Source organism: Scyliorhinus canicula, chromosome 4, assembly GCF_902713615.1.
Source record: "Scyliorhinus canicula chromosome 4, sScyCan1.1, whole genome shotgun sequence".
Classification (NCBI taxonomy): domain Eukaryota; kingdom Metazoa; phylum Chordata; class Chondrichthyes; order Carcharhiniformes; family Scyliorhinidae; genus Scyliorhinus; species Scyliorhinus canicula.
Window position 1 is genome coordinate 47062598 of NC_052149.1, and position 19740 is coordinate 47082337.

Sequence of the window (19740 nt, forward strand, 5' to 3'; positions counted from 1 at the left end):
ATCTTTTCTCTACACCTTGCTATAACTGTAACATTATATTCTGCAGTCTCTCCTTCCTTCCTTCCTTATGTATGGTATGCATTGTTTGTACAGCATGCAAGAAACAATACATTTCACGGTATACTAATACATGTGACAATAATAAATCAAATCAAAAAATATTTCCCTTGTGCTTTTTCACGTTGTAATCCCGTGTACTATTGTTGTTGGTCAATCGTTTCCTTCACTTCTGATTAGTTCAGCACAGTCAATCTGAAACTGAACACAAGGGGGGGGGGGGGGGAGAGTAGTGTTGCAAATACTGAGACTGTAGAATGGAAATAACAATGAAGGACTCATGCACTCGCAGCCTGGGGGGGGGGGGGGGGGGGGGTTAGTTTGCAGCAGAATGTTTTTTTCCCCAGTTTGTCATCGATCCCTTTCCTGGGGAAGCACCAGATAGGAACTGAAAGCAGCCAGGAGCAACTTCCGGTCTGCTCCCTGACCCGGCAGTGAATGGCGATAACCCGGAAGGAACCGCTGCTCCCAGGGTTCCACTGAGTTCCCCTCTCCCCCTGGCTCAGGGATTTGCGTTTTTGGTAAAGTTTGGGTAATTTTGTGGCTGGATTTCTCCCGGCGAAGGTAAGCGTGCACTGACATTCCTGTTCAGGAGGCGAGCAGTCGCATCGAAAAGTAACTTTATTTTCTTTTTTTTACATTCGCGCCTTTATGAAGCCCAGTAAAACACCCCATGGCGCTACACAGGTACAGTATCAACAATAAAACGCAATGTCACAAAACCACGTGAGGAGGTATTGAGGCAGAAAACCAAAGGCCTGGTCAAAGATGGCAGTTTTAAAAGTTGGGGTCTTAAGAGTTCACGGTCATGGACAGGTCAGTCGCATCCGCTGGGGTTCCTGTTCTTGGCCAAGTGGTACTTTCCCAATTCAAACATGAGTGGAGTTAATGTTGTGTCACTATTTTAATAAACGGGGACTCAATGTGATGGTTGTCACTTTACACAGCGAATGCTTTGACTGTCATCCAGACGTGAAACGTTAGCTCCCTTCTTTTTCCACAGATGCTGTCAGGCCTGCTGTGATTCGCCTATTTTCTGTTTTTGTTCCATTCCTCTGGGTAGTATTCATGAGGTGGGGGGATTTTGACTGAAGAGCCTGTGGAAGCCCCCCTGCGAAAGCCAACTGAATTACATACTAAAGGACAGGAGGCCAAGTGCTACTAGCCAATCACAGGTCGGTGCTTCTTCTGAACACCACTGTGACCAGGGAAGCAGTGGTTGCTGCTCGTACAACACCCACCAAAGGCGGCATGGTGGTGCAGTGGTTATCATAGAATTATCGTAGAATTTACTGTGCAGGAGGAGGCCATTCGGCCCATCGAGTCTGCACCGGCTCCTGGAAAGAGCACCCTACCCAAGGTTAACACCTCCACCCTATCCCCATAACCCAGTAACCCCACCTAACACTAAGGGCAATTTTGGACACTAAGGGCAATTTATCATGTCCAATCCACCTAACTTGCACATCTTTGGACTGTGGGAGGAATGGCCCAGGAAGACATTCAGTTGTAGGTATCTCACCTTCCAAAGCTCAAGGCAAGGGATTGTCAATGTTCGCATCCTTTTTTCAGTATAATTTTCGAGCACCCAATAATTTTTTTCCCCAATTGAGGGGCAATTTAGCATAGCCAATTCACCTACACTGTACATCTTTTTGGCTTGTGGGGGTGAGACCCACCCAGACGTTGGTAGAATGTGCAAACTCTACACGAGCAGTGACCGGGGACCAGGATCGAACCACAGCCCTGTAGCTTACAGCGCCTAAGGTGCCGATCCAGGTGCTTTTTCAAAGAATTTAGGGTCTCTGCCTCCACCACCAACTCAGGCAGCAAATTCCAGACAGCCCACTACCCCCTGCATTTAAAAAAAGTTTCCTCATGCCCCCTCTCCACTCCTGCCACTTATCTTGAATATATATCCCCTGGTTCTCGAATTCTTTACCAAGGAAACAATTTTATTCTGTCCATTCTGTATCTTCCCCTCGTAGTTTTGCACATCTCAATCAAGTAACCCCTCAGCCTTCTTTGTTCCAAATCAAATAACACCAACCTATCAATCTCTCCTCTTAGCTTCACTTTCTGGCCCTGGCAACATTCTTGTAAACCTCTCTGTACTCTCCAGAACAATTATGTCCTTCCTGTAATGTAATGACCAGAACTGCACACAATACTACAGTTGTGGCCTTACCGATGTTTTATACAATTCCAACATTATATCCTTACTTTTATATTCTATACCTCTGCCAATGAAGAAGATAATTCCATATGCTTTCTTTACAACCATGTTTTCTTAAACTGTTGCCTTTAGGGACCTGTGTACCTGTATGACAAGAACTCTCACTTCATCTACCCCTTGAGAAAGGACGTACTGGCACTGGAGGGTGTGCAGAGGAGATTCACTAGGTTAATCCCAGATTCAGTAGGTTAATCCCAGATTCACTAGGTTAATCCCAGAGCTGAAGGGGTTGGATTATGAGGAGAGGTTGAGTAGACTGGGACTGTACTCGTTGGAATGTAGAAGGATGAGGGGGGATCTTATAGAAACATTTAAAATTATGAAGGGAATAGATAGGATAGATGCGGGCAGGTTGTTTCCACTGGCGGGTGAAAGCAGAACTAGGGGACATAGCCTCAAAATAAGGGGAAGTGGATTAGGACTGAGTTTAGGAGGAACTTCTTCACCCAAAGGGTTGTGAATCTATGGAATTCCTTGCCCAGTGAAGCAGTTGAGGCTCCTTCATTACATGTTTTTAAGGTAAAGATAGATAGTTTTTTGAAGAATAAAGGGATTAAGGGTTATGGTGTTCGGGCCGGAAAGTGGAGCTGAGTCCACAAAAGATCAGCCATGATCTCATTGAATGGCGGAGCAGGCTCGAGGGGCCAGATGGCCTACTCCTGCTCCTAGTTCTTATGTTCTTAGCATATTTCCATTTATCATGTATTCCCTAAAACTGTTTGACCTCTCTAAAAGCATGACTTCACACATCTCCTGTTTTAAAATCCATCTGCCAATTTACCACGCACTCCATAAACCCATGTACATCATTTCGGAGATCATAGCTATCCTCTACACCAGGGGTGGGAAAACTACGGCCCGCGGGCCGCATGCGGCCCGCCAAAGGTCTTTATGCGGCCCACCAAGTCATTAAAAAAAATAAAAAAAATTTTTAATTTTTAATTTTTTTTTAAGGTTAACGGGGGGGGGGGCTGTTGGGTTACTTACTGGTATAGGGTGGATAAATTGACTTGAGTAGGGTGATCATTGCTCGGCACAACGTCGAGGGCCGAAGGGCCTGTTCTGTGCTGTACTGTTCTATGTTCTATATGAGGTGCCCAGAATCATAACCGGGTGAAGTAATTATTTTACTTAATATACTATGCGGCCCTTTAAAATTGTGAATTTCTGAATGTGGCCCTTGCACGGAAAAGTTTGCCCACCCCTGCTCTACACTATCAACAACTCAGTCAATCTTTGTGTCATCTGCAAATTCCTCAATCGTGCTCCCCACGTTGATGTCTAAATTGTTAAAATATATCACAAAGAGTAAGGGTCCCAACACCGAGTCCTGTGGAACATCACTTGAAACAACTTTCCATTCGCAAGGGCATCTATCGACGATTACCCTTTATTTCCTGCTACTAAGCCAACTTTTTATCCAGTTTGCCACATTACACAGTATTTCATGGGCTTTTATTTTTTTGACCAATCTGCCATGTGGGATTTGTTCTCTGGAGATGTCTTTATTTTGCCAATTCTTTTATACTTCTAACTACCCATTCACTCATTATCCAATATCATATGTATATCTTTATTTTTGCTCACTATGCCTTATTTTGCGACATGCAGACATCTTTCTGCCATTTAACCATCTCCACTGAAGCACTTGCCAAGTCAATTTATTTATTTTTCTGCATAAGTGATCATTGTATACTTTTTGTTTTTTTTCCTTTTCCTGTTCCTTTTTAAATGGAGTCCACCAGAAATATCTTCCTATATAGCTGAAAAAGAGACCTGGAGAATGCACCAGTTAACTGCCAATCGTTTTTGGAAATTTGAACCAGGCAGCTTGATTGTGATTGGTCAATGCATTGACCCGAGGACTGAGTCAGCAAATGGCAGTCACTTATTTTATTTAGCTGAAATAAGGACCATGTGTGTCCATATTCTGTCTGCAAAGAACAGGTGCATTCCATGGCAACGCCTCTACCAATCAGCACACTCACACAGTACAAGTTGATGTTTTCCCTGACGTTGGTATTCTTGCGAAGTGTCCTGATGACCGCAAGGTGAAGAGGTTCGACATGTCTCACTTTTTTCAGTAATACTCAAGTTCTGTACTACTAAACAACTAATATCTTCCAGTTCTGAAGAAAGGATAATATCCAAAACATCAATTTTTGTTGTCTCTTTGGGCGTTGCTCAACATGCTGAGTGTTTCCAGCTTTTTTGATTTTTAATTAGATTTCCAGCAGCTATGGTGTTTCAGACTTTGTTTGATAGTTTTAGTACTTAACTGATTACTCAATGTGAATTGGGTTCATTGCATGTTTTAGTCATGGTGGCTGAAGGATAAATCTGAGCCAAGTCATACCAAAAATTCCCTGCTCTTCTATTATTTGAATACTGCCATGGAATCTGCTGTGTCCATCCGAGAGGGCAGCTGAGGCAGTGGTTTGATGTTAAATCCAGAAGTTAGTACTCCCTCAGCACTACACTGAAATGCCAACCTAGACTGTATGCTCAAGTCTCTAGTGTAGCGCTTGAACCCACAATTCTTTTACTTGAGGCCACAGACTGAGCCAAGGGAGAATTACAGTTGATGCCAGGGAATATAAATGAGTATATTCTCAAAATGAGCTTTGACAAAGGGTCACCTGGACTCGAAACGTTTGATCTTTCCTCTCCCTACAGATGCTGCCAGACCTGTTGAGATTTTCCAGCATTTTCTCTTTAGTTTCAGATTCCAGCATCCACAGTAATTTGCTTTTATATAATATAAATGGGTTTATGAGACCAATAGCTGCTTTTTAAATGCACAATTCAAGTGCCGCAGGAGTTCTCAAGATAACACTGCTGCTTCAGAGCACCAGGGAACTGAATTCGATTCCAAAATTGGATGGCCTTCTCTGGAGATTACATGTTCTTCCCAAGTCTACATAGGTTTCCCGCGAGTGTTTCAGTTGACTCTCATAGTCCAAAGATGTGGGGTAGGTGGATTGGCTATGCTAAATTGCTCCTTGGTGCAGATTAGGTGGGATTACAGAGATAGGGCGGGGGAGTGGGCCTAGCTAGAATGCTCTTTAAGCTCTTTTGGAGGGTAGGTGCAGATTTGTTGGACCAAATGGCCTCCTGCACTGAGGGATTCTATGAATAACAGTTTTTAAAAATAAATTTAGAGTACCCAATTCATTTTTTTTTCAATTAAGGGGCAATTTAGAGTGGCCAATCCACCTAACCTGCCCATCTTTGGGTTTTGGGGGTGAAACCCACGCAGACACGGGGAGAATGTACAAACTCCACACAGACAGTGACCCAGAGCTGGGATCGAACCGGGGACCTCGGCGCTGTGAGGCTGCAGGGCTACCCCACTGTGCCACCGTGCTGCCCATGAATAAGTCTTAGTGCATAGCAGAGATGTGTTGTTTGCTAATTTAACATTTTTTTTGCAACAGCAGTCCAACTGTCCTTTGGTATTGTTTTGGGCTTTACAACTGTGAATTGAATGTACATTAGGAATAGAGATTTTTTGTTATTCAACATCTTAATGAATGGCAGGAGTAATCATGCTTTTAGGGAGAATGGATATCATAATAACATCATGTCAGTCTTCCAGTATTTTCTAAAGTGCCGCCCTGAGGCTAAACGTTTATATCTATTTTGACATCTGCTGTCACCACCCAGGCATGTCTCTGCACTTTGTGGAAATGCTTCCATTTGAAGAACGGGGAAGACATTATAATGTCGGTAAATTGACTCTTGGGTAGAATTCTTCCATTAAGATATGCTTGTCGTTATATTTGTAATAGCACTTGAACGGTCCTTTTGTGATTTTCCCATCAGGGGAGTTCAATACAAAATGGCTATTCCAAATTGGCATCAAAAACATGTTTAAAATATAGCTTAAATTAAGAATTGGAAATAGAGAAACGGTAAACACACAGGCAGTTAATTACCACACTGAGAAGTATAGAATGGGAAATATACGACTGTCTTGTCGAGTAGCGACTGCAATATTTAAATTAAAACTGTGTTGGGTCAAACATGACTAAATTTAAATTAATGATTACTATCAAGAATAAAAGGCAACCAGGCTATATCTACTTGATTGAATTTAATTTAAAAAAAATTCTCTTAATTGCACCCTAACTGTATTAATAGTCAATTATTATATAGACTTATTTGAGCATTTTATTTCATTTTTTTGCAGGTATCCTGCTCTTAAGATGTTTGCTTTTTTGGTGAGGCGATGCTTTCAAATAACTAGTAAAGTAAGTGTCAAAAATGCTTAAAGACTTTTTTGGGGGGTGGTGCAGGGGTTAGCACTGATGCCTCACGGCACCAAGGACCCTTGGCCCTGGGTCACTGTTTGTGTGGAGTTTGCATATTCTCCCCCAGAACCCAAATAGATGTGCAGAGTACGTGGATTGGCTCTGCTAAATTGCCCCTTAATTGGATAAAACAAATTGGGTACTCTAAATTTACTTTAAAAAACTACGCACACTAGATTTGAGTACAGTACTGTGAGGTGCTTCAACTTTTCCAGTAAACAGTGCAGTCGTAAAAATAAAAATAATGACAATATAGCCCAAGATGGCTTAAGTCAATGTAAAAGTACTATTGTATGTCATCTAGATTCCTATTAAAAATTCATTTTGATAATATGAATATTAATCCATATTTCAATTCTAACTGCTGATGAGTCAAAAACAAGGCACTCAACAATCAAAATATATAGGTCATTCTTTTTAGGAGTTTTTTATTCTTTCACAGGATGTTTCATGCCCATTTCCCTCGAAGGTGGTGGTGAGCCACCTTCAAGCGCTGCCATACATCTGGTGCAGGTACACCCACAATGCTGTTAGGAAGCGAGTTCTACGATTTTGACCCAGTGACATTGAAGGAATGGTGATATTATTTCAAGTCAGGATGGTGTGTGGCTTGAAGGTTAACTTGCGGATGGTGGTATTCCCACACATCTGCTGCCCTTGTCCTTCTCGGAGGTAAAGATCAGAGGTTTGGAAGTTGCTGTTGAAGGAGCAATGGTGAGGTGCTGCAGTGCATCTTGTAGATGGTACACAGTGCTGCCACTGTGTGTCAACAGTGGAAGGGGTGACTGTATAAGGTGGTGGATGGGGTCCCAGTCAAGCGGATTGCTTTGTCCTGAATGGTGTTGAGCCTTTTGTTGGAACTGCACTCATCCAGACAAGTAGGGATTATTCCATCACATTCCTGACTTGTGTCTTGTAGATGGTGGACAGTCTTTGGGAAGTTTTAGGTGAAATACTCGCCTCAGCATTCCCAGTTTCTGACCGGCTGTTATAGCCACAGTATATGGCTGATCCAGTGTCTGATCAATGGTTAATATAATGCAAAATATTTCAACAAATAGAAAACATGCTAATATTGGGGTAGGGAGGGGGAGGAAGATCAGCAGTTAAAAATAGTTGAAACTGCAGGAGTCAATAGGAGACTTTTGAAGTCAATAATGCAGGGAGAAATTGTTGTTCAGAACAAATCACAGTGCACCACTTCTTCAGTAAGTGCACAGATCCATAGAATGAGAGGACTTTGTTGTGATTTTTATTGCTCCCTTATGATCCAAAGGGAAACTTGCTAATCCCTGGGCATCTGAAGAATCAGCAGCAATAGCTTAAACCTTAGAAAATGACTTTTAAGCATTCAACAGCTACCTCCGGGGATATAGAGCCGAAAGAGGAAGCGAAGTTACAAGAACTGACCAAAAGTGCAGCTGAAAACAAGTTTTGAGGAGGCTTTTGAATGCAGGGAAAGTTGTGGCGTGGTAGAGAAGTTTGGGTAAAGAGTCTGAGTGCATTGCCATGGTGAATATAAGCTTTGCCACAACGGTGAAGCTGTAGATGATTGGAGTTAGATTGCTTTGAAGCCATGCAATGTTTTGGGAAACTACTGCAAGAATTTTAAAATCTTTGTGGATCCAACTTGAAGCAAACTTTCAAGTAAAGAAATGCTTCAAAGTTTCTCGTGGTAGTTGGACAGAAAGTCATCTGTCTTGCCGATCACAGCTTGGCAGCAAAAGAACAACATGAAGTTAGGTATCATTGACATACAGACATACATGTAAAAGCTAACTCCTGAATATAGGTTGCCATAGAACAATATAAAGATATAGGGTTATCCAGAACTATATAACCCTGGTGGCCTGTGTGCTTAATCGTAAACACACTGCCCAGTGTGTAAATGGACCATGCAATCTCACAAAGATCCCAGGTACTGAGATAGGCAGTTTGGCATTTCGGGCTCTGAATTTGGTCTGAGTAATATAGTGAAAATAGTTTGGAATTTGTTCCTGATTGCCATCTCGAGACTAACAGTAAAAACTGTGTGTTGATATCACCTAACAAGTGTCTGACAAGTTTGTGATGATGGTTCATCAATGAAGAATTATCATTTGGGTGAGATGACAGTGTCACATTTATGCAGCCATGGTCCAGTAAAGGTTAGCATTTTTGACAGGAGGGTCGGAATGATGTGGGAAAGGTGAACTGCTGCTCTTAAACCAGTCAGTTGAAGGTACTTGAGAACCATAATCTACTGGAACAAGTAATGTGTTTGCTTTTAAATGTGGGAGATGTATGTGACACATTGAGCTGAAACATTAGCGACAAATTGTTTACCGTGGAGCGCTATGGCAACATAGTACAGGCAACGATCTAATGTTGCGATCATGATAAAAAACCACTTCTTCCTCCTGTCTATCGTGTTAATGCATTGTTTTGTTGGCACCAACATCCAGGTCAAATGGAAGTTTGACTTAATCAGTAAATCTGACAACCCAATCATTTGAAACTCATTGAATCAAAGTATTGAAGACCTGAGAAATAGCATTGTACAATTTTATTTGTTACCAAAGTCTGTAACTTTAAACTCGTCATGGTTAGGAATTCTGAAAGCTCCTCCTTCTCGCACAAGAAAAAATTATTTATTTTAAAATCTAGTTTGTAGAGAATTGGGCTTCTTTCCCACCTCATTATACAGCACCAATTAATTAATTTGTGGGCTTTGCAAGAAGATAGGTGCTTGGCTGATTGTTTACCTGATGCTTGAGCCATTTTCTTGTCATGTTTTGTGTCAGTGATGGTTTGTCATTGTCATCCACTCTAAGGGGAAGACCTCAAATCTACCTCAACCAGAACAGGAATCGAACATGCGCTGTTGGCATTAATTTGATTCACACGCTGGCCATCTAAGCTAACTGGCCCTTCTGGAGCACCAGTATAAGTCATGGGGCGGCATGGTGGCACAGTGGTTAGCACTGTTGCTTCACAGTGCCAGGGTCCCCCAGGTTCGATTCCTGGCTTGTGTCACTGTCTGTGCAGAGTCTGCACGTTCTCCCTGTGTCTGTGTGGGTTTCCGCCGGGTGCTCCTTTCTCCTACAAGTCCCGAAAGACGTGCTGTTAGGTGAATTGGATATTTTGAATTCTCCCTCTATGTACACAAACAGGCACCGGAATGTGGCGACTAGGGGCTTTTCACAGTAACTTAATTGCAGTGTTAATGTAAGCCTACTTGTGACAATAAAGATTATTATTATTGGTTGTGTTACATGTTTGTGCATTCAGCACATCAATATATCTAGCAATATTTACAATATTGTAGCTTCCGGCAACTAAGACAAACTCTGGGTCCACTGTATCTTACACATATGTATTGTACTAATAATTGTTCCTCTACACTCCAGGTTCAAAAATTAGCAGTGTTTCCAAATGAATCGAGGAATATCACGTCCTATAACTTATTGACCCCTTGTCAACAGAGAAGATTTATGACACATCAAAATATCAAGTACTTGCAAAGAACTGCATCTTTCTGGACTCCGACAAGCTGTTTTCATGTGTCCTGTAGAGCATTCAAGATAAAGAAGGTGGAGGAACCAGAGAAACGTGAATTAGACTTGATAAGATATGATTTCAGAGAACTCAAGAACAGTCCCAAACCTGCCCTCTACCTCGGCTATGGTGGAGTAATTCCTTTTGTATCAGCTCCCCTTATTATGGCCATAACAGAGACATATTTCCCTGAACTAGCATTTGCTCAAATTGCATATGGAGCAACAATTCTTTCTTTCCTTGGAGGAGCACGTTGGGGATTTTCAATTCCAGAAAGCAGTCCTGCAAAACCTGACTGGTTGAATCTGGGAAATAGTGTTGTTCCTTCTTTACTAGCCTGGTTAGCCCTATTATTACATGATAATCTCACTGAAGCAGCAGTTCTGATCATCATGGGTCTTGGTATCGCATTGCATTATGACTTAGCCTTACTCCCAGGTTATCCAAGTTGGTTCAGAGCTTTTCGAACCGTGATGACTGTGGTAGCAACATTCTCCTTAGTTGCCACATTAATGATCAAAAATATATATCCTGAGAAAAAGCTGGTGTCCGACAGAAAATAAAATCACCGGGGTCGATTTTTAAAATTGGGTAGCAGTAGCAGCAGAGTGCACTTTAAAATGAAACTAACTCAAATTAAATGAGAGAACAAACAGCTAATTCATGAATAAGTTATATTTCAGAGGGAGCCTCGTCACCTTTTTCAAAATCCATTTAAAAGGTATCTAACTTATATATTATTCCTTCAGTTTTTTTAAAAACAGATCATGTAAAAGTATTTTCAATATTGTGAACTAGCAAGAAAAAAAGTAACAATAGTGAATGCTGAATAAAGGTCTTAGTGTCAAAGTTTATCGGTTTCTTTATTACTGGCTACAATCTCACACGGTTAAAGGGATTTATTGCTAGCTATTTAATACAGATTTATTCATTGAATTACTGCCTGGCCAATATTCACAATTTAGGACTTCAGCAGAAATCCTTTGTATGCATGGTTTGATTGTTTGCAACATACCTGGATATGAACCAATCAGGCAGATAACTACATTGACAAATTGCTGGAAGTCATGCACTCATCAGAATTGCCTGCGAGAAATTAACTAATGGGGGAACAATAATTTATGCTGCATTAGAAGAGAGTGCTGGTTGACTGGCAAATGGACTCTGATTGGTCAAAGCATTGCCCTGGGGAATCAACCAGGGAAGGACTTGGTAAAGCTTTTATTTTGTCGAAAGGGGTGCAAAGTGTGGACATAATCCTTCTGTCTGCAAAGGACAGGAACTTGTGTGTGAATATATGTGGCTTCTAGCATGTGTAAGTGAGCCACACTGCAATCCCAACTTACAGTCCTAACGTGGTTTTCATTGTAATTCTTATCACAATCAGGATTGTTTAGCAAGCTGTTGTCCAATCACATCTAATGTTGAACATTATGTTTTGAGTTTTGCCAGCATGGGCTGATTGGGTATGGTCAGTACATTGCCTGTTGCAAACGGCAAAGGAACATGCAGTTTGATACAATCTGCCAATCACTGAGACGTACAACCTATAAACCTACCATCATGCCGGCACTGAAGTTCATCTACCATATTGCTCATTTGTGTGAGGCAGAACATCTTGTTGGCTTGGCTGCAGCATCCTATTAGTGGAGTTATGTTGCTGCTGCATAATAGCAGCATGCAACAGATCATATCCACACTTTGCACCTCTTTCAAAAGTTGAGGGAACAGATTTCAATGCTGCTTTCTCCATAGCAACGCCTCCACCAGAATCCACCTGCCAACCCATCAGCATTTGCTTCTCATGCAGTAAAAATTGTTGTTACCTCATTCCAGTTGGTAGTCTTTTTGCAAGCTGTCCAAAAGTTTTGATAGTCTGTCACTTTTTTCAGGTATGTGGAATTAAATTAGCTGGTATTATTTAATCAATTATGTCAATATAAATAGTCATTTGTTGGTAGAGACTGGCATCCTGAGATTGTCAGCTTGTTTAGGATGACGATGTACGTCAGGGCCATGATTAATTATAGTCACTTAGCTTAAAAAAACACTGGGTCCAGGAGCTTCCCAGTGCCTTATATTAATTGGGCAATATCAGCTCAATCAGTCAGTCTGAAGCCAACATTCGTACTGAACTAAGCAGAGATTGTCGTGGCATTTTGTTATGTACAAAATGAGTGGCTGTGTTTTAAGGAATACTATTATGTTGCAAGGTGACAGGAGAAGCATCTGGTATGTTTTTACATTTCAAAGTTTGTAAATTATTTTTGTAATGATCATTCATTCACCTGTTTAAAGTAGATAGCTTTGACTGTTAGTTTATACTCTAAACCTTAGTCTGGTAGTGTATATTCAATCTGCCCACTGAAGACAAGGAGGGCAAGTTGTGGCATCCGATTGTATTCCAGTAAATGAGAAATAATTGTTGTTCCATTCAGGGGACTTCGACACATATCAGGTAGATAAGGATAAATACTCTGTTTGAGCATACCAGCATATTTGGAGTGGTCACTGATGTTGAATTTAAGCATATCCCGTGTAAAAATTCCGAACGTAAGAGTTCCTGTAACATTTTAGAAAGTATTGCATTTTGCAGTTTTTTTTTGCAGTATTTTTGATTGCATCATCGGTTTAAACATTAGACAACCGAGCTGAAGACTAGTAAACATTGAGTTTGCACTAAAAACTTGATTTGGTAGGAATAAAATGCTCATAATAAAATGTCGGTGTGGTGAATCAGTCAATTAATTAGTGTTAAGAAACCAAAATCCATCTTGGGTAATATACAATTTTTAGAATTAATCCACCTAAGGGAGAGATAAACTTGTAACCGTAAGAAATGTTTGCACAGGCAGCACGGTGGCGCATTGGTTAGCACAGCTGCCTTATGATGCCGAGGTCCCAGGTTTGATCCTGGCTTTGGGTCACTGTCCGTGGAGAGTTTGCACATTCTCCCCGTGTTTGCATGGGTTTCACCCCCACAACCCAAAGATGTGCAGGGTAGGTAGATTGGCCACACTAAATTGCCCGTGAATAGGAAAAAATGAATTGGGTACTCTAAATTTTTTTTTATAAATGTTTTCCACTAGTAAATCTTTCACGGTGATGTGAATAGTCTGGAAGGAGTTGTTAAATATATTGTGTTTCAACCTCATCTGTCCTATTTAGGCTACTGCTCATGGGCAACACGGTAGCATGGTGGTTAGCATCAATGCTTCACAGCTCCAGAGTCCCAAGTTCGATTCCCGGCTGGGTCACTGTCTGTGCGGAGTCTGCACATCCTCCCCGTGTGTGCGTGGGTTTCCTCCCACAGTCCAAAGATGTGCGGGTTAGGTGGATTGGCCATGCTAAATTGCCCTTAGTGTCCTAAAAAAAATAATGTTAATGGGGGTTGTTGGGTTACTGGTATAGGGTGGATACGTGGGCTTGAGTAGGGTGATCATTGCTCGGCACAACATTGAGGGCCGAAGGGCCTGTTCTGTGCTGTACTGTTTTAATTCTAATTCTAATTCCCTGGAAACAAGTGATCTAAACATGCAAATTTAGAGAACCTCGTCAGTTTTAAAACTTAATTGAAGAGCAACTCTACCTGCTTTTGAACTGGGGTTCAGGTCAGAAGAGCACAACATTTAGCGGATTTTATTTTTAGGATTATTTTGCATCAGAAGCTCCTTAGAGCTTCTGAAGTTCCTTTATTTTTACATGTTCACAAAGCTGCCGTTGGCAGATTCAGTCTACTTAAAAGCTCTCCAGTGCTGTACTCGCAACTGTCTTTGCTTCCAATCTTGGAACCATCTTCACCATCTGGCCTGGGGATTTTAAAGAGCTCCGCATCTCTCTGCATCTTTATTTGGAAATATGGACCATCATCCAGAGCTCAACACTGTTAGGTATTTGTGCAGTATTTGGAAGGCCCCAACCTCAGCAGAAACAGTACTTCTGACACCATATACATGTCAAGTCAATAAATAAATGAACTAGATTTCCCATAAATATAAAGCAAAATACAAAGCTTAATAATGATTAAGAAATATTATGATATGGAACAGCAAATTTATTATGATAAACTTTCATTTATGTAACACACTGACAGTAATAAAAACATCCTAAGGCACTTCAGAAGCATAATATCAGATAATGTACAACACCCATCCACAGAGAGAGAGATATTAGGTCAGAAGACCAAAGGTCTGGTCGAAGATGCAGTTTCAAGGAACGACGAGGGTGGAGGGGTTTAAAGCATTAATTCGAGCTTAAGACCTGATGAATTGAAGGCATTGTTGCCAGTGGTGGATGAAAAACAAAGATTTTGTCCTGTCTTATGTGAAATATGGTTAATTCAACATATCTAAACAGTAAAAAGCATCTAATTTTTCATTGTATTGATATAAGCAAAACAATTAATTATGCTTGAATACATTTATTAAGAAAATATATATAAAAGAAACAATCAGTATTTATCAATCCATACACAGAGAAAAGTACATCTTTATGTGGCACATGAAGTCTCATGGTAGTAAGCCATTGTTTTGCTGTCGCATACTCGGAGCATTAGGCTGAAATGTTGGTAATATATAAAACCATTTTCAGGTATAGTATAGCCTCTGGATATCACTTAAAAAGGTGACGGGTTAGCTAAGTCACGACATAAATACCATCAGAAATATTCACCCGGTTACATTCAAGGAAGACTTCACTGAACATATCCACAACCCTAATTCAAATTTTGTACAAAAAACTATGTTTCAAGTTCTTGTTTTTTCTAAATTGCACTGTATTGAAAGGAAAATGCAGCTTTTAAGAAAACAGCTGTTTGATATTTGGGCTAATTGTATTTGCTTTTGGAATTTTCAAACTCTGCCATTAACTTGGATCACATAACGTCAACTGAAAATCTATGACTGTGGTATGTGCTGAAATTCACTTTCATTAAATCAAGTTTATTTCAAATGAAATTTTAGAAATATGTACACATTTCATTCAGTGACACAATTGTTTTTTGTATATTAGTATTAACGTTGCCAGGTCTTCATTGTGCTGTCAACTTAAAACCCAATGGCAATCGTCCGAACTTTGTAATATTTCCTTTAGCACAATGGAAGTAGGTGATGACCGTTCAATTTGACATACTGATTTTCTCCATCTAGAAGTAATTTTGATAAAGTATCTGAAAGCAATCAACTGTTAAAGCACAGCTACTCCCCCATCACAGCGGCTAGTTATCATGTTCCCGATTTCCATCCATGTGTCTGTATGAGGATCATACACTTCAACAGAGTCCAGAGTGACAGGAGCGGAGGAATCCCTACCTGATGTTCGACCTCCCACTGCATAAAGAAGGCCATTAACAGCAATGACCGAAACACCAGCTCTTGCCATTTTCATAGGTGAAACCTCAAACCACTGCTCCTGGAAAGGAAGACGGGATGGGGAGGGAAAAAAAATATAAAATAAATCTGAATTCACCAAAACACGCAAGATGCCTGGACTGATACGATCCACCAGATCATCTGGTAGGCTCACTTGAGTTACCTAGTAATACACCACAGTAATGGCACAGGTCTCAAGTCATTTGCAAGACCATTTAATATTCACCCAACAGAAACAACATGCAAATTTATTCCCAATGTTCTTGATCTCAAACCATTCCTTTGTAGTAGTGCCAAGGGGAAGCCCGAGCAGATCGGTGTATTATATACAGAATTTTCACTTCTCCCACTCCCCACCCACACATGTATATTGTGACGGTTGTGGCAGTTTCTCATGTATAGGACTTATCAATGAAATACATATGATTATGGCCATGGAAGGATTGTCAGATCAACTCACCTGCAAATCCTCCACCACTTCACAAGGGAAGGGTTTAAAGGTCCGAAAAATACTGACTGAATTAAATGTCTCGAGGGTGTTGGCTATGAGAAGAGGTTGAATAAACTAGGACTGGTCACTGGAAAGACGGGGGCTGAGGGGAGACCTGATACAGGTCTACAAAATTATGAGAGGCATAGACAGGCTGGTTAGTCAGAGGCTTTTTCCAAGGGTGGAAGTGTCAATTACAAGGGGGCACAGGTTCAAGGTGAGAGGGGAAAATTTAAGGGAAATGTGCGGGGTAAGTTTTTTCCACGCAGAGAGCAGTGGGTGTCTGGAATGTGCTGCCAGAGGATGTGGTGGAAGCAAGCACATTAGCAACATTTAAGAGGCATCTGGATGGATACATGAATAGGGAGGAAATAGAGGGGTATGGACAAGAGTAAGGCCAGAAGGTTTTTTTTTAGTTAGGGCATCATGATCGACACAGGCTTGGGAGGGCTGAACGGCCTGTTCCTGTGCTTTGCTTTTCTTTGTTCTTATTTCTGCGAAGGGAACAATGATAATAGTTTTTAAACTTAAACACTGATTTTACCAGAGTAAACTCTTGGTTGGGTTGTTCTATGCCATAAAATGTTCCATCATTAGAGGCTGGACAAAAGCTAAGAGTACAGAATGTTCCAACACACCAACGTAAATCTCCCATTCTCTGCTACAGAGGAACAATGGGAGATGCTACTCCTTGTTGCACATGGCAAATGCTCAATTCCCAGCAGCAATATGCTTTCCCAAGTCTATGCAGCTGCTAAGGGATCTCTGCAGCTTCCGAAATGGAGGGGGAGAGACTGAACTTTCCAATCTGTAATAAATACGTTATGCCTCAACATCGAGGCAGGAAGGAGCATGCTCAGGTTCTTGCCTCAGCTTTTCTGAGATCTGCATGTTAATAGAGCTGATGACAGTGCTAGGATCTTCAATGAATTTGTAGAGGTCACAGGGGCAGATCAAAAAAGGTAAAACTCAGTTTGAAGAACTATCCGTCAAGACAATACTATCCCTCAAGAGGTGGCTTTCTTATTTGTGACATCTGGCTACATTTACTCAAAAACCACATTGCCATCTATTCTGCACAGTTGACCAATCAGCAGCAAGAATGTTAACACAGACGCACCTATTACAAACACAATAGCTTGACCAATGAGGATTGAGATCCAGACTGTATTTCCATTCCTCCCCTTGGTATATCTACGTTTTTCACCTGTTCCAGTCATCCCTCCAGATGACAGGCAGAGTACACTGCCCGAAACCCTACCAATTCTTCTGAGGGATTTTACACGGTGTAACCATAAAATCGTCTTGCTCAATATTACTGCTCCCACTATGAAAACTTTCAAACAACTTTTTATAAAGTAAATTGCTATAACAAGATTATAAATAAACTACACCCACCTCCTGAAGTGAATACTTTTCTGCTGTCCGGAGAGCACTCTGAGTCTCATTCCAGCCTCCAACAGCATAAACACAGTCATTCAGAGCAGCTACTCCAACATAGGCTCTTTTTGTCTTCATATCATCTAATGTCGTCCAACGCTTTGTGATAGGATTGAACATTTCAGCTGAACCGAGTTCTGACCCAGAGTCACTCAAACCTCCAACAATATAAATTAAACCTGCAAACAATTACAAATATTTCTGACTTTTATATTGTTAATTATTTGTTTAAATTTTGAAGTTTGTCAAATCTATGGAGTGTTTTCTGGCATCAGCTTTAAAGTCTTGAAATGTGAGCTTCCCAACTGATACTAGCTATCATGCACTTCTGCCAACAGCGCTGAGGACCGGGGTTCGATCCCGGTCCTGGGTCACTGTCGATGTAGAGTTTGCACATTCTCCCTGTGTCTGCGTGGGTTTCACCCGCACAACACTAACGCATGCAGGTTATCTGGATTGGTCACGCTAAATTGCCCCTTAATTGGAAACAAAAAATGGAGTAATCTAAATTTTTAAAAAACTGATACCAGCTCTCTGCTGGACAACAAACATATATGGATTGGTCTTGATTTGCTATAATTTACATTGATGTTTGAACAGTTTATTGACAAACATTATCCAGATGCACACATGAAAAATGGCCATTTGAGTGAGATCTGGGAGGGCTGCTGTATGAACCCACTTAGATTCAGGACAGGAGGGCGGCACAGTGGTGCAATGGTCAGCACTGTTGCCTCATGGCACCGAGGACCCAGATTCAATCCAGGCCCCGGGTCACTGTTGGTGTGGACATTTTCCCCTGTCTGTGTGGGTCTCAACCCCACAACCTGAAAAATGCACAGGGTAGGTGGATTGGCCACACAAAATTGCCCCTTAATTGGGATTATAAGAATTGGGTACTCTAAACTTATATAAAAAAAGATTCCAGACAGGAAGGAGAAAACAGGGTAAAACAGGTGATAATTTAAGCCACGGTATCTTATTCAATAAAGTCAGAGCAAAATTTGACACAAGATAATACTAGGTCAAATGAACAAAGTGTCACCAAAAAGGTAGGTGGATCTTAAAGGAGGGAAGGGAGGAACTTCCAAAGCGGAGGGCTTTGGCAGCTGAAGGCACAACAACCAATGTTGGATTGATTAAAATTTGGGTGCCCAAGAGGCCAGAATTGGCAGAGTACAGATATCTGAGGGTTGGAGGGCCAGATGAGATTAGAGATAGGTGGAGGGGGGGAGGAGGCCATGGAGGAATTTAAAAACAAGGCTGAGAACTTTAAAATGAATGTTTTGTTCAACTGAGAGTCCATGTGGGTGAGCAAGCACTGACGATGGGCACAAAGTACAAGTGAGATCATATGAAATTGCTGGGCCTCCAACAGATATCTTTGTGTCCTCGTTGGCCACAGGTGAGGATTGGAGGATAGCCAATGTTGTACCGTTATTTAAGAATGGTTGCAAGGATAACCTGGGTAATTATAAGCCAGTGAGCTTGATGTCAGCGATAGTGAAATTGTTGGAAAAAATTCTGAGATAGGATCTATGCACATTTGGAAGTGAATGGTCTTATTAGCAACAGACGGTTTTGTACGAGGGAGGTCATGTCTCACTAATTTAATTGAGTTTTTTGAAGAGGTGACAAAAATGATGAGGGAAGGGCTGTGGATGGTGTCTACATGGACTTTAGTAAAGCATTTGATCAGGTCCCTCATGGCAGGCTGGTGCAAAAGATTAAATCACATGGGGTCAGGGGTGAATTAGCTGGATGGATTCAGAACTGGCTTGGCCATAGAAGACAGAGGGTAGCAGTGGAAGGGTGTTTTTCCGAATGGAGGTCTGTAACGAGTGGTTTTCCGCAGGGATCAGTACTGGGACCTCTGCACTTTGTAATATATATATATATATAAATGAATTGGAAGAAAATGTAGCGGGCCTAATTAGCAAGTTTTCAGATGATGCTAAGATTGCAGGAGTTACGAATAGTGATGAAGATTGTCGGAGAATACAACAGGATATAGATAGGCTGCAATATTGGGCAGAGAAATAGCAGATGGAATTTAACCCGGACAAATGCGAAGTGATGCATTTTGGTAGATACAATTCAGGTGGGAGCTATAAAATAAATGGCAGAACCATCAGGGGCATAGAGACACAGAGTGATCTAGGCGTGCAGGTTCACAGATCCTTAGAAGTGTCAGCACAGGTGGAAATGGTGGTAAAGAAAGCATATGGCATGCTTGCCTTCATAGGACGGGGTATCGAGTATAAAAGCTCGAAAATTATGTTACAGTGAACCAGAACG

At 41.2% G+C, this 19740-nt stretch overlaps 2 protein-coding genes across 8 annotated transcripts in view; one reads left to right on the top strand and one right to left on the bottom strand.

Moving 5' to 3' along the window:
- Window positions 1–475: 475 nt before the first annotated feature.
- tmem69 (transmembrane protein 69) lies at window positions 476–10995 on the top strand. 6 transcript variants are annotated; one of them, XM_038794182.1, is made up of 4 exons: window positions 511–621; window positions 6486–6546; window positions 7049–7119; window positions 9996–10995. In XM_038794182.1, exons 3-4 carry the CDS (start codon window positions 7057–7059, stop codon window positions 10704–10706), a joined length of 774 nt encoding a protein of 257 aa, XP_038650110.1. In that variant the 5' UTR covers window positions 511–621; window positions 6486–6546; window positions 7049–7056; the 3' UTR covers window positions 10707–10995. The 6 variants fall into 6 exon arrangements, with proteins under 6 accessions (XP_038650111.1, XP_038650113.1, XP_038650110.1 ...); XM_038794180.1 differs by lacking the exon at window positions 7049–7119 and adding an exon at window positions 715–744 and having other exon boundaries at window positions 515–621; XM_038794183.1 differs by lacking the exon at window positions 7049–7119 and having other exon boundaries at window positions 476–621.
- A 3181-nt stretch (window positions 10996–14176) lies between these two features.
- Window positions 14177–19740, bottom strand: part of LOC119964545 (intracisternal A particle-promoted polypeptide) — a 38137-nt gene continuing 32573 nt past the window's right edge. The window contains exons 7-8 of one of the 2 annotated variants that reach the window (XM_038794178.1): window positions 17401–17621; window positions 14177–15552 (exon numbers count right to left, since the gene is read on the bottom strand). In XM_038794178.1, coding sequence (XP_038650106.1) covers window positions 15328–15552; window positions 17401–17621 — 446 coding nt within the window. In that variant the 3' untranslated portion in view covers window positions 14177–15327. The remainder of the gene's footprint in view (window positions 15553–17400; window positions 17622–19740) is intronic. The other variant, XM_038794179.1, reaches the window with a different exon arrangement.

Excerpts from the sequence above, each read along its gene's own strand:
- tmem69 (XM_038794180.1), top strand. Across the intron at positions 6,547-9,995 it reads GCTTTCAAATAACTAGTAAA|GTTCAAAAATTAGCAGTGTT; the intron begins GTAAGTGTCAAA and ends TCTACACTCCAG.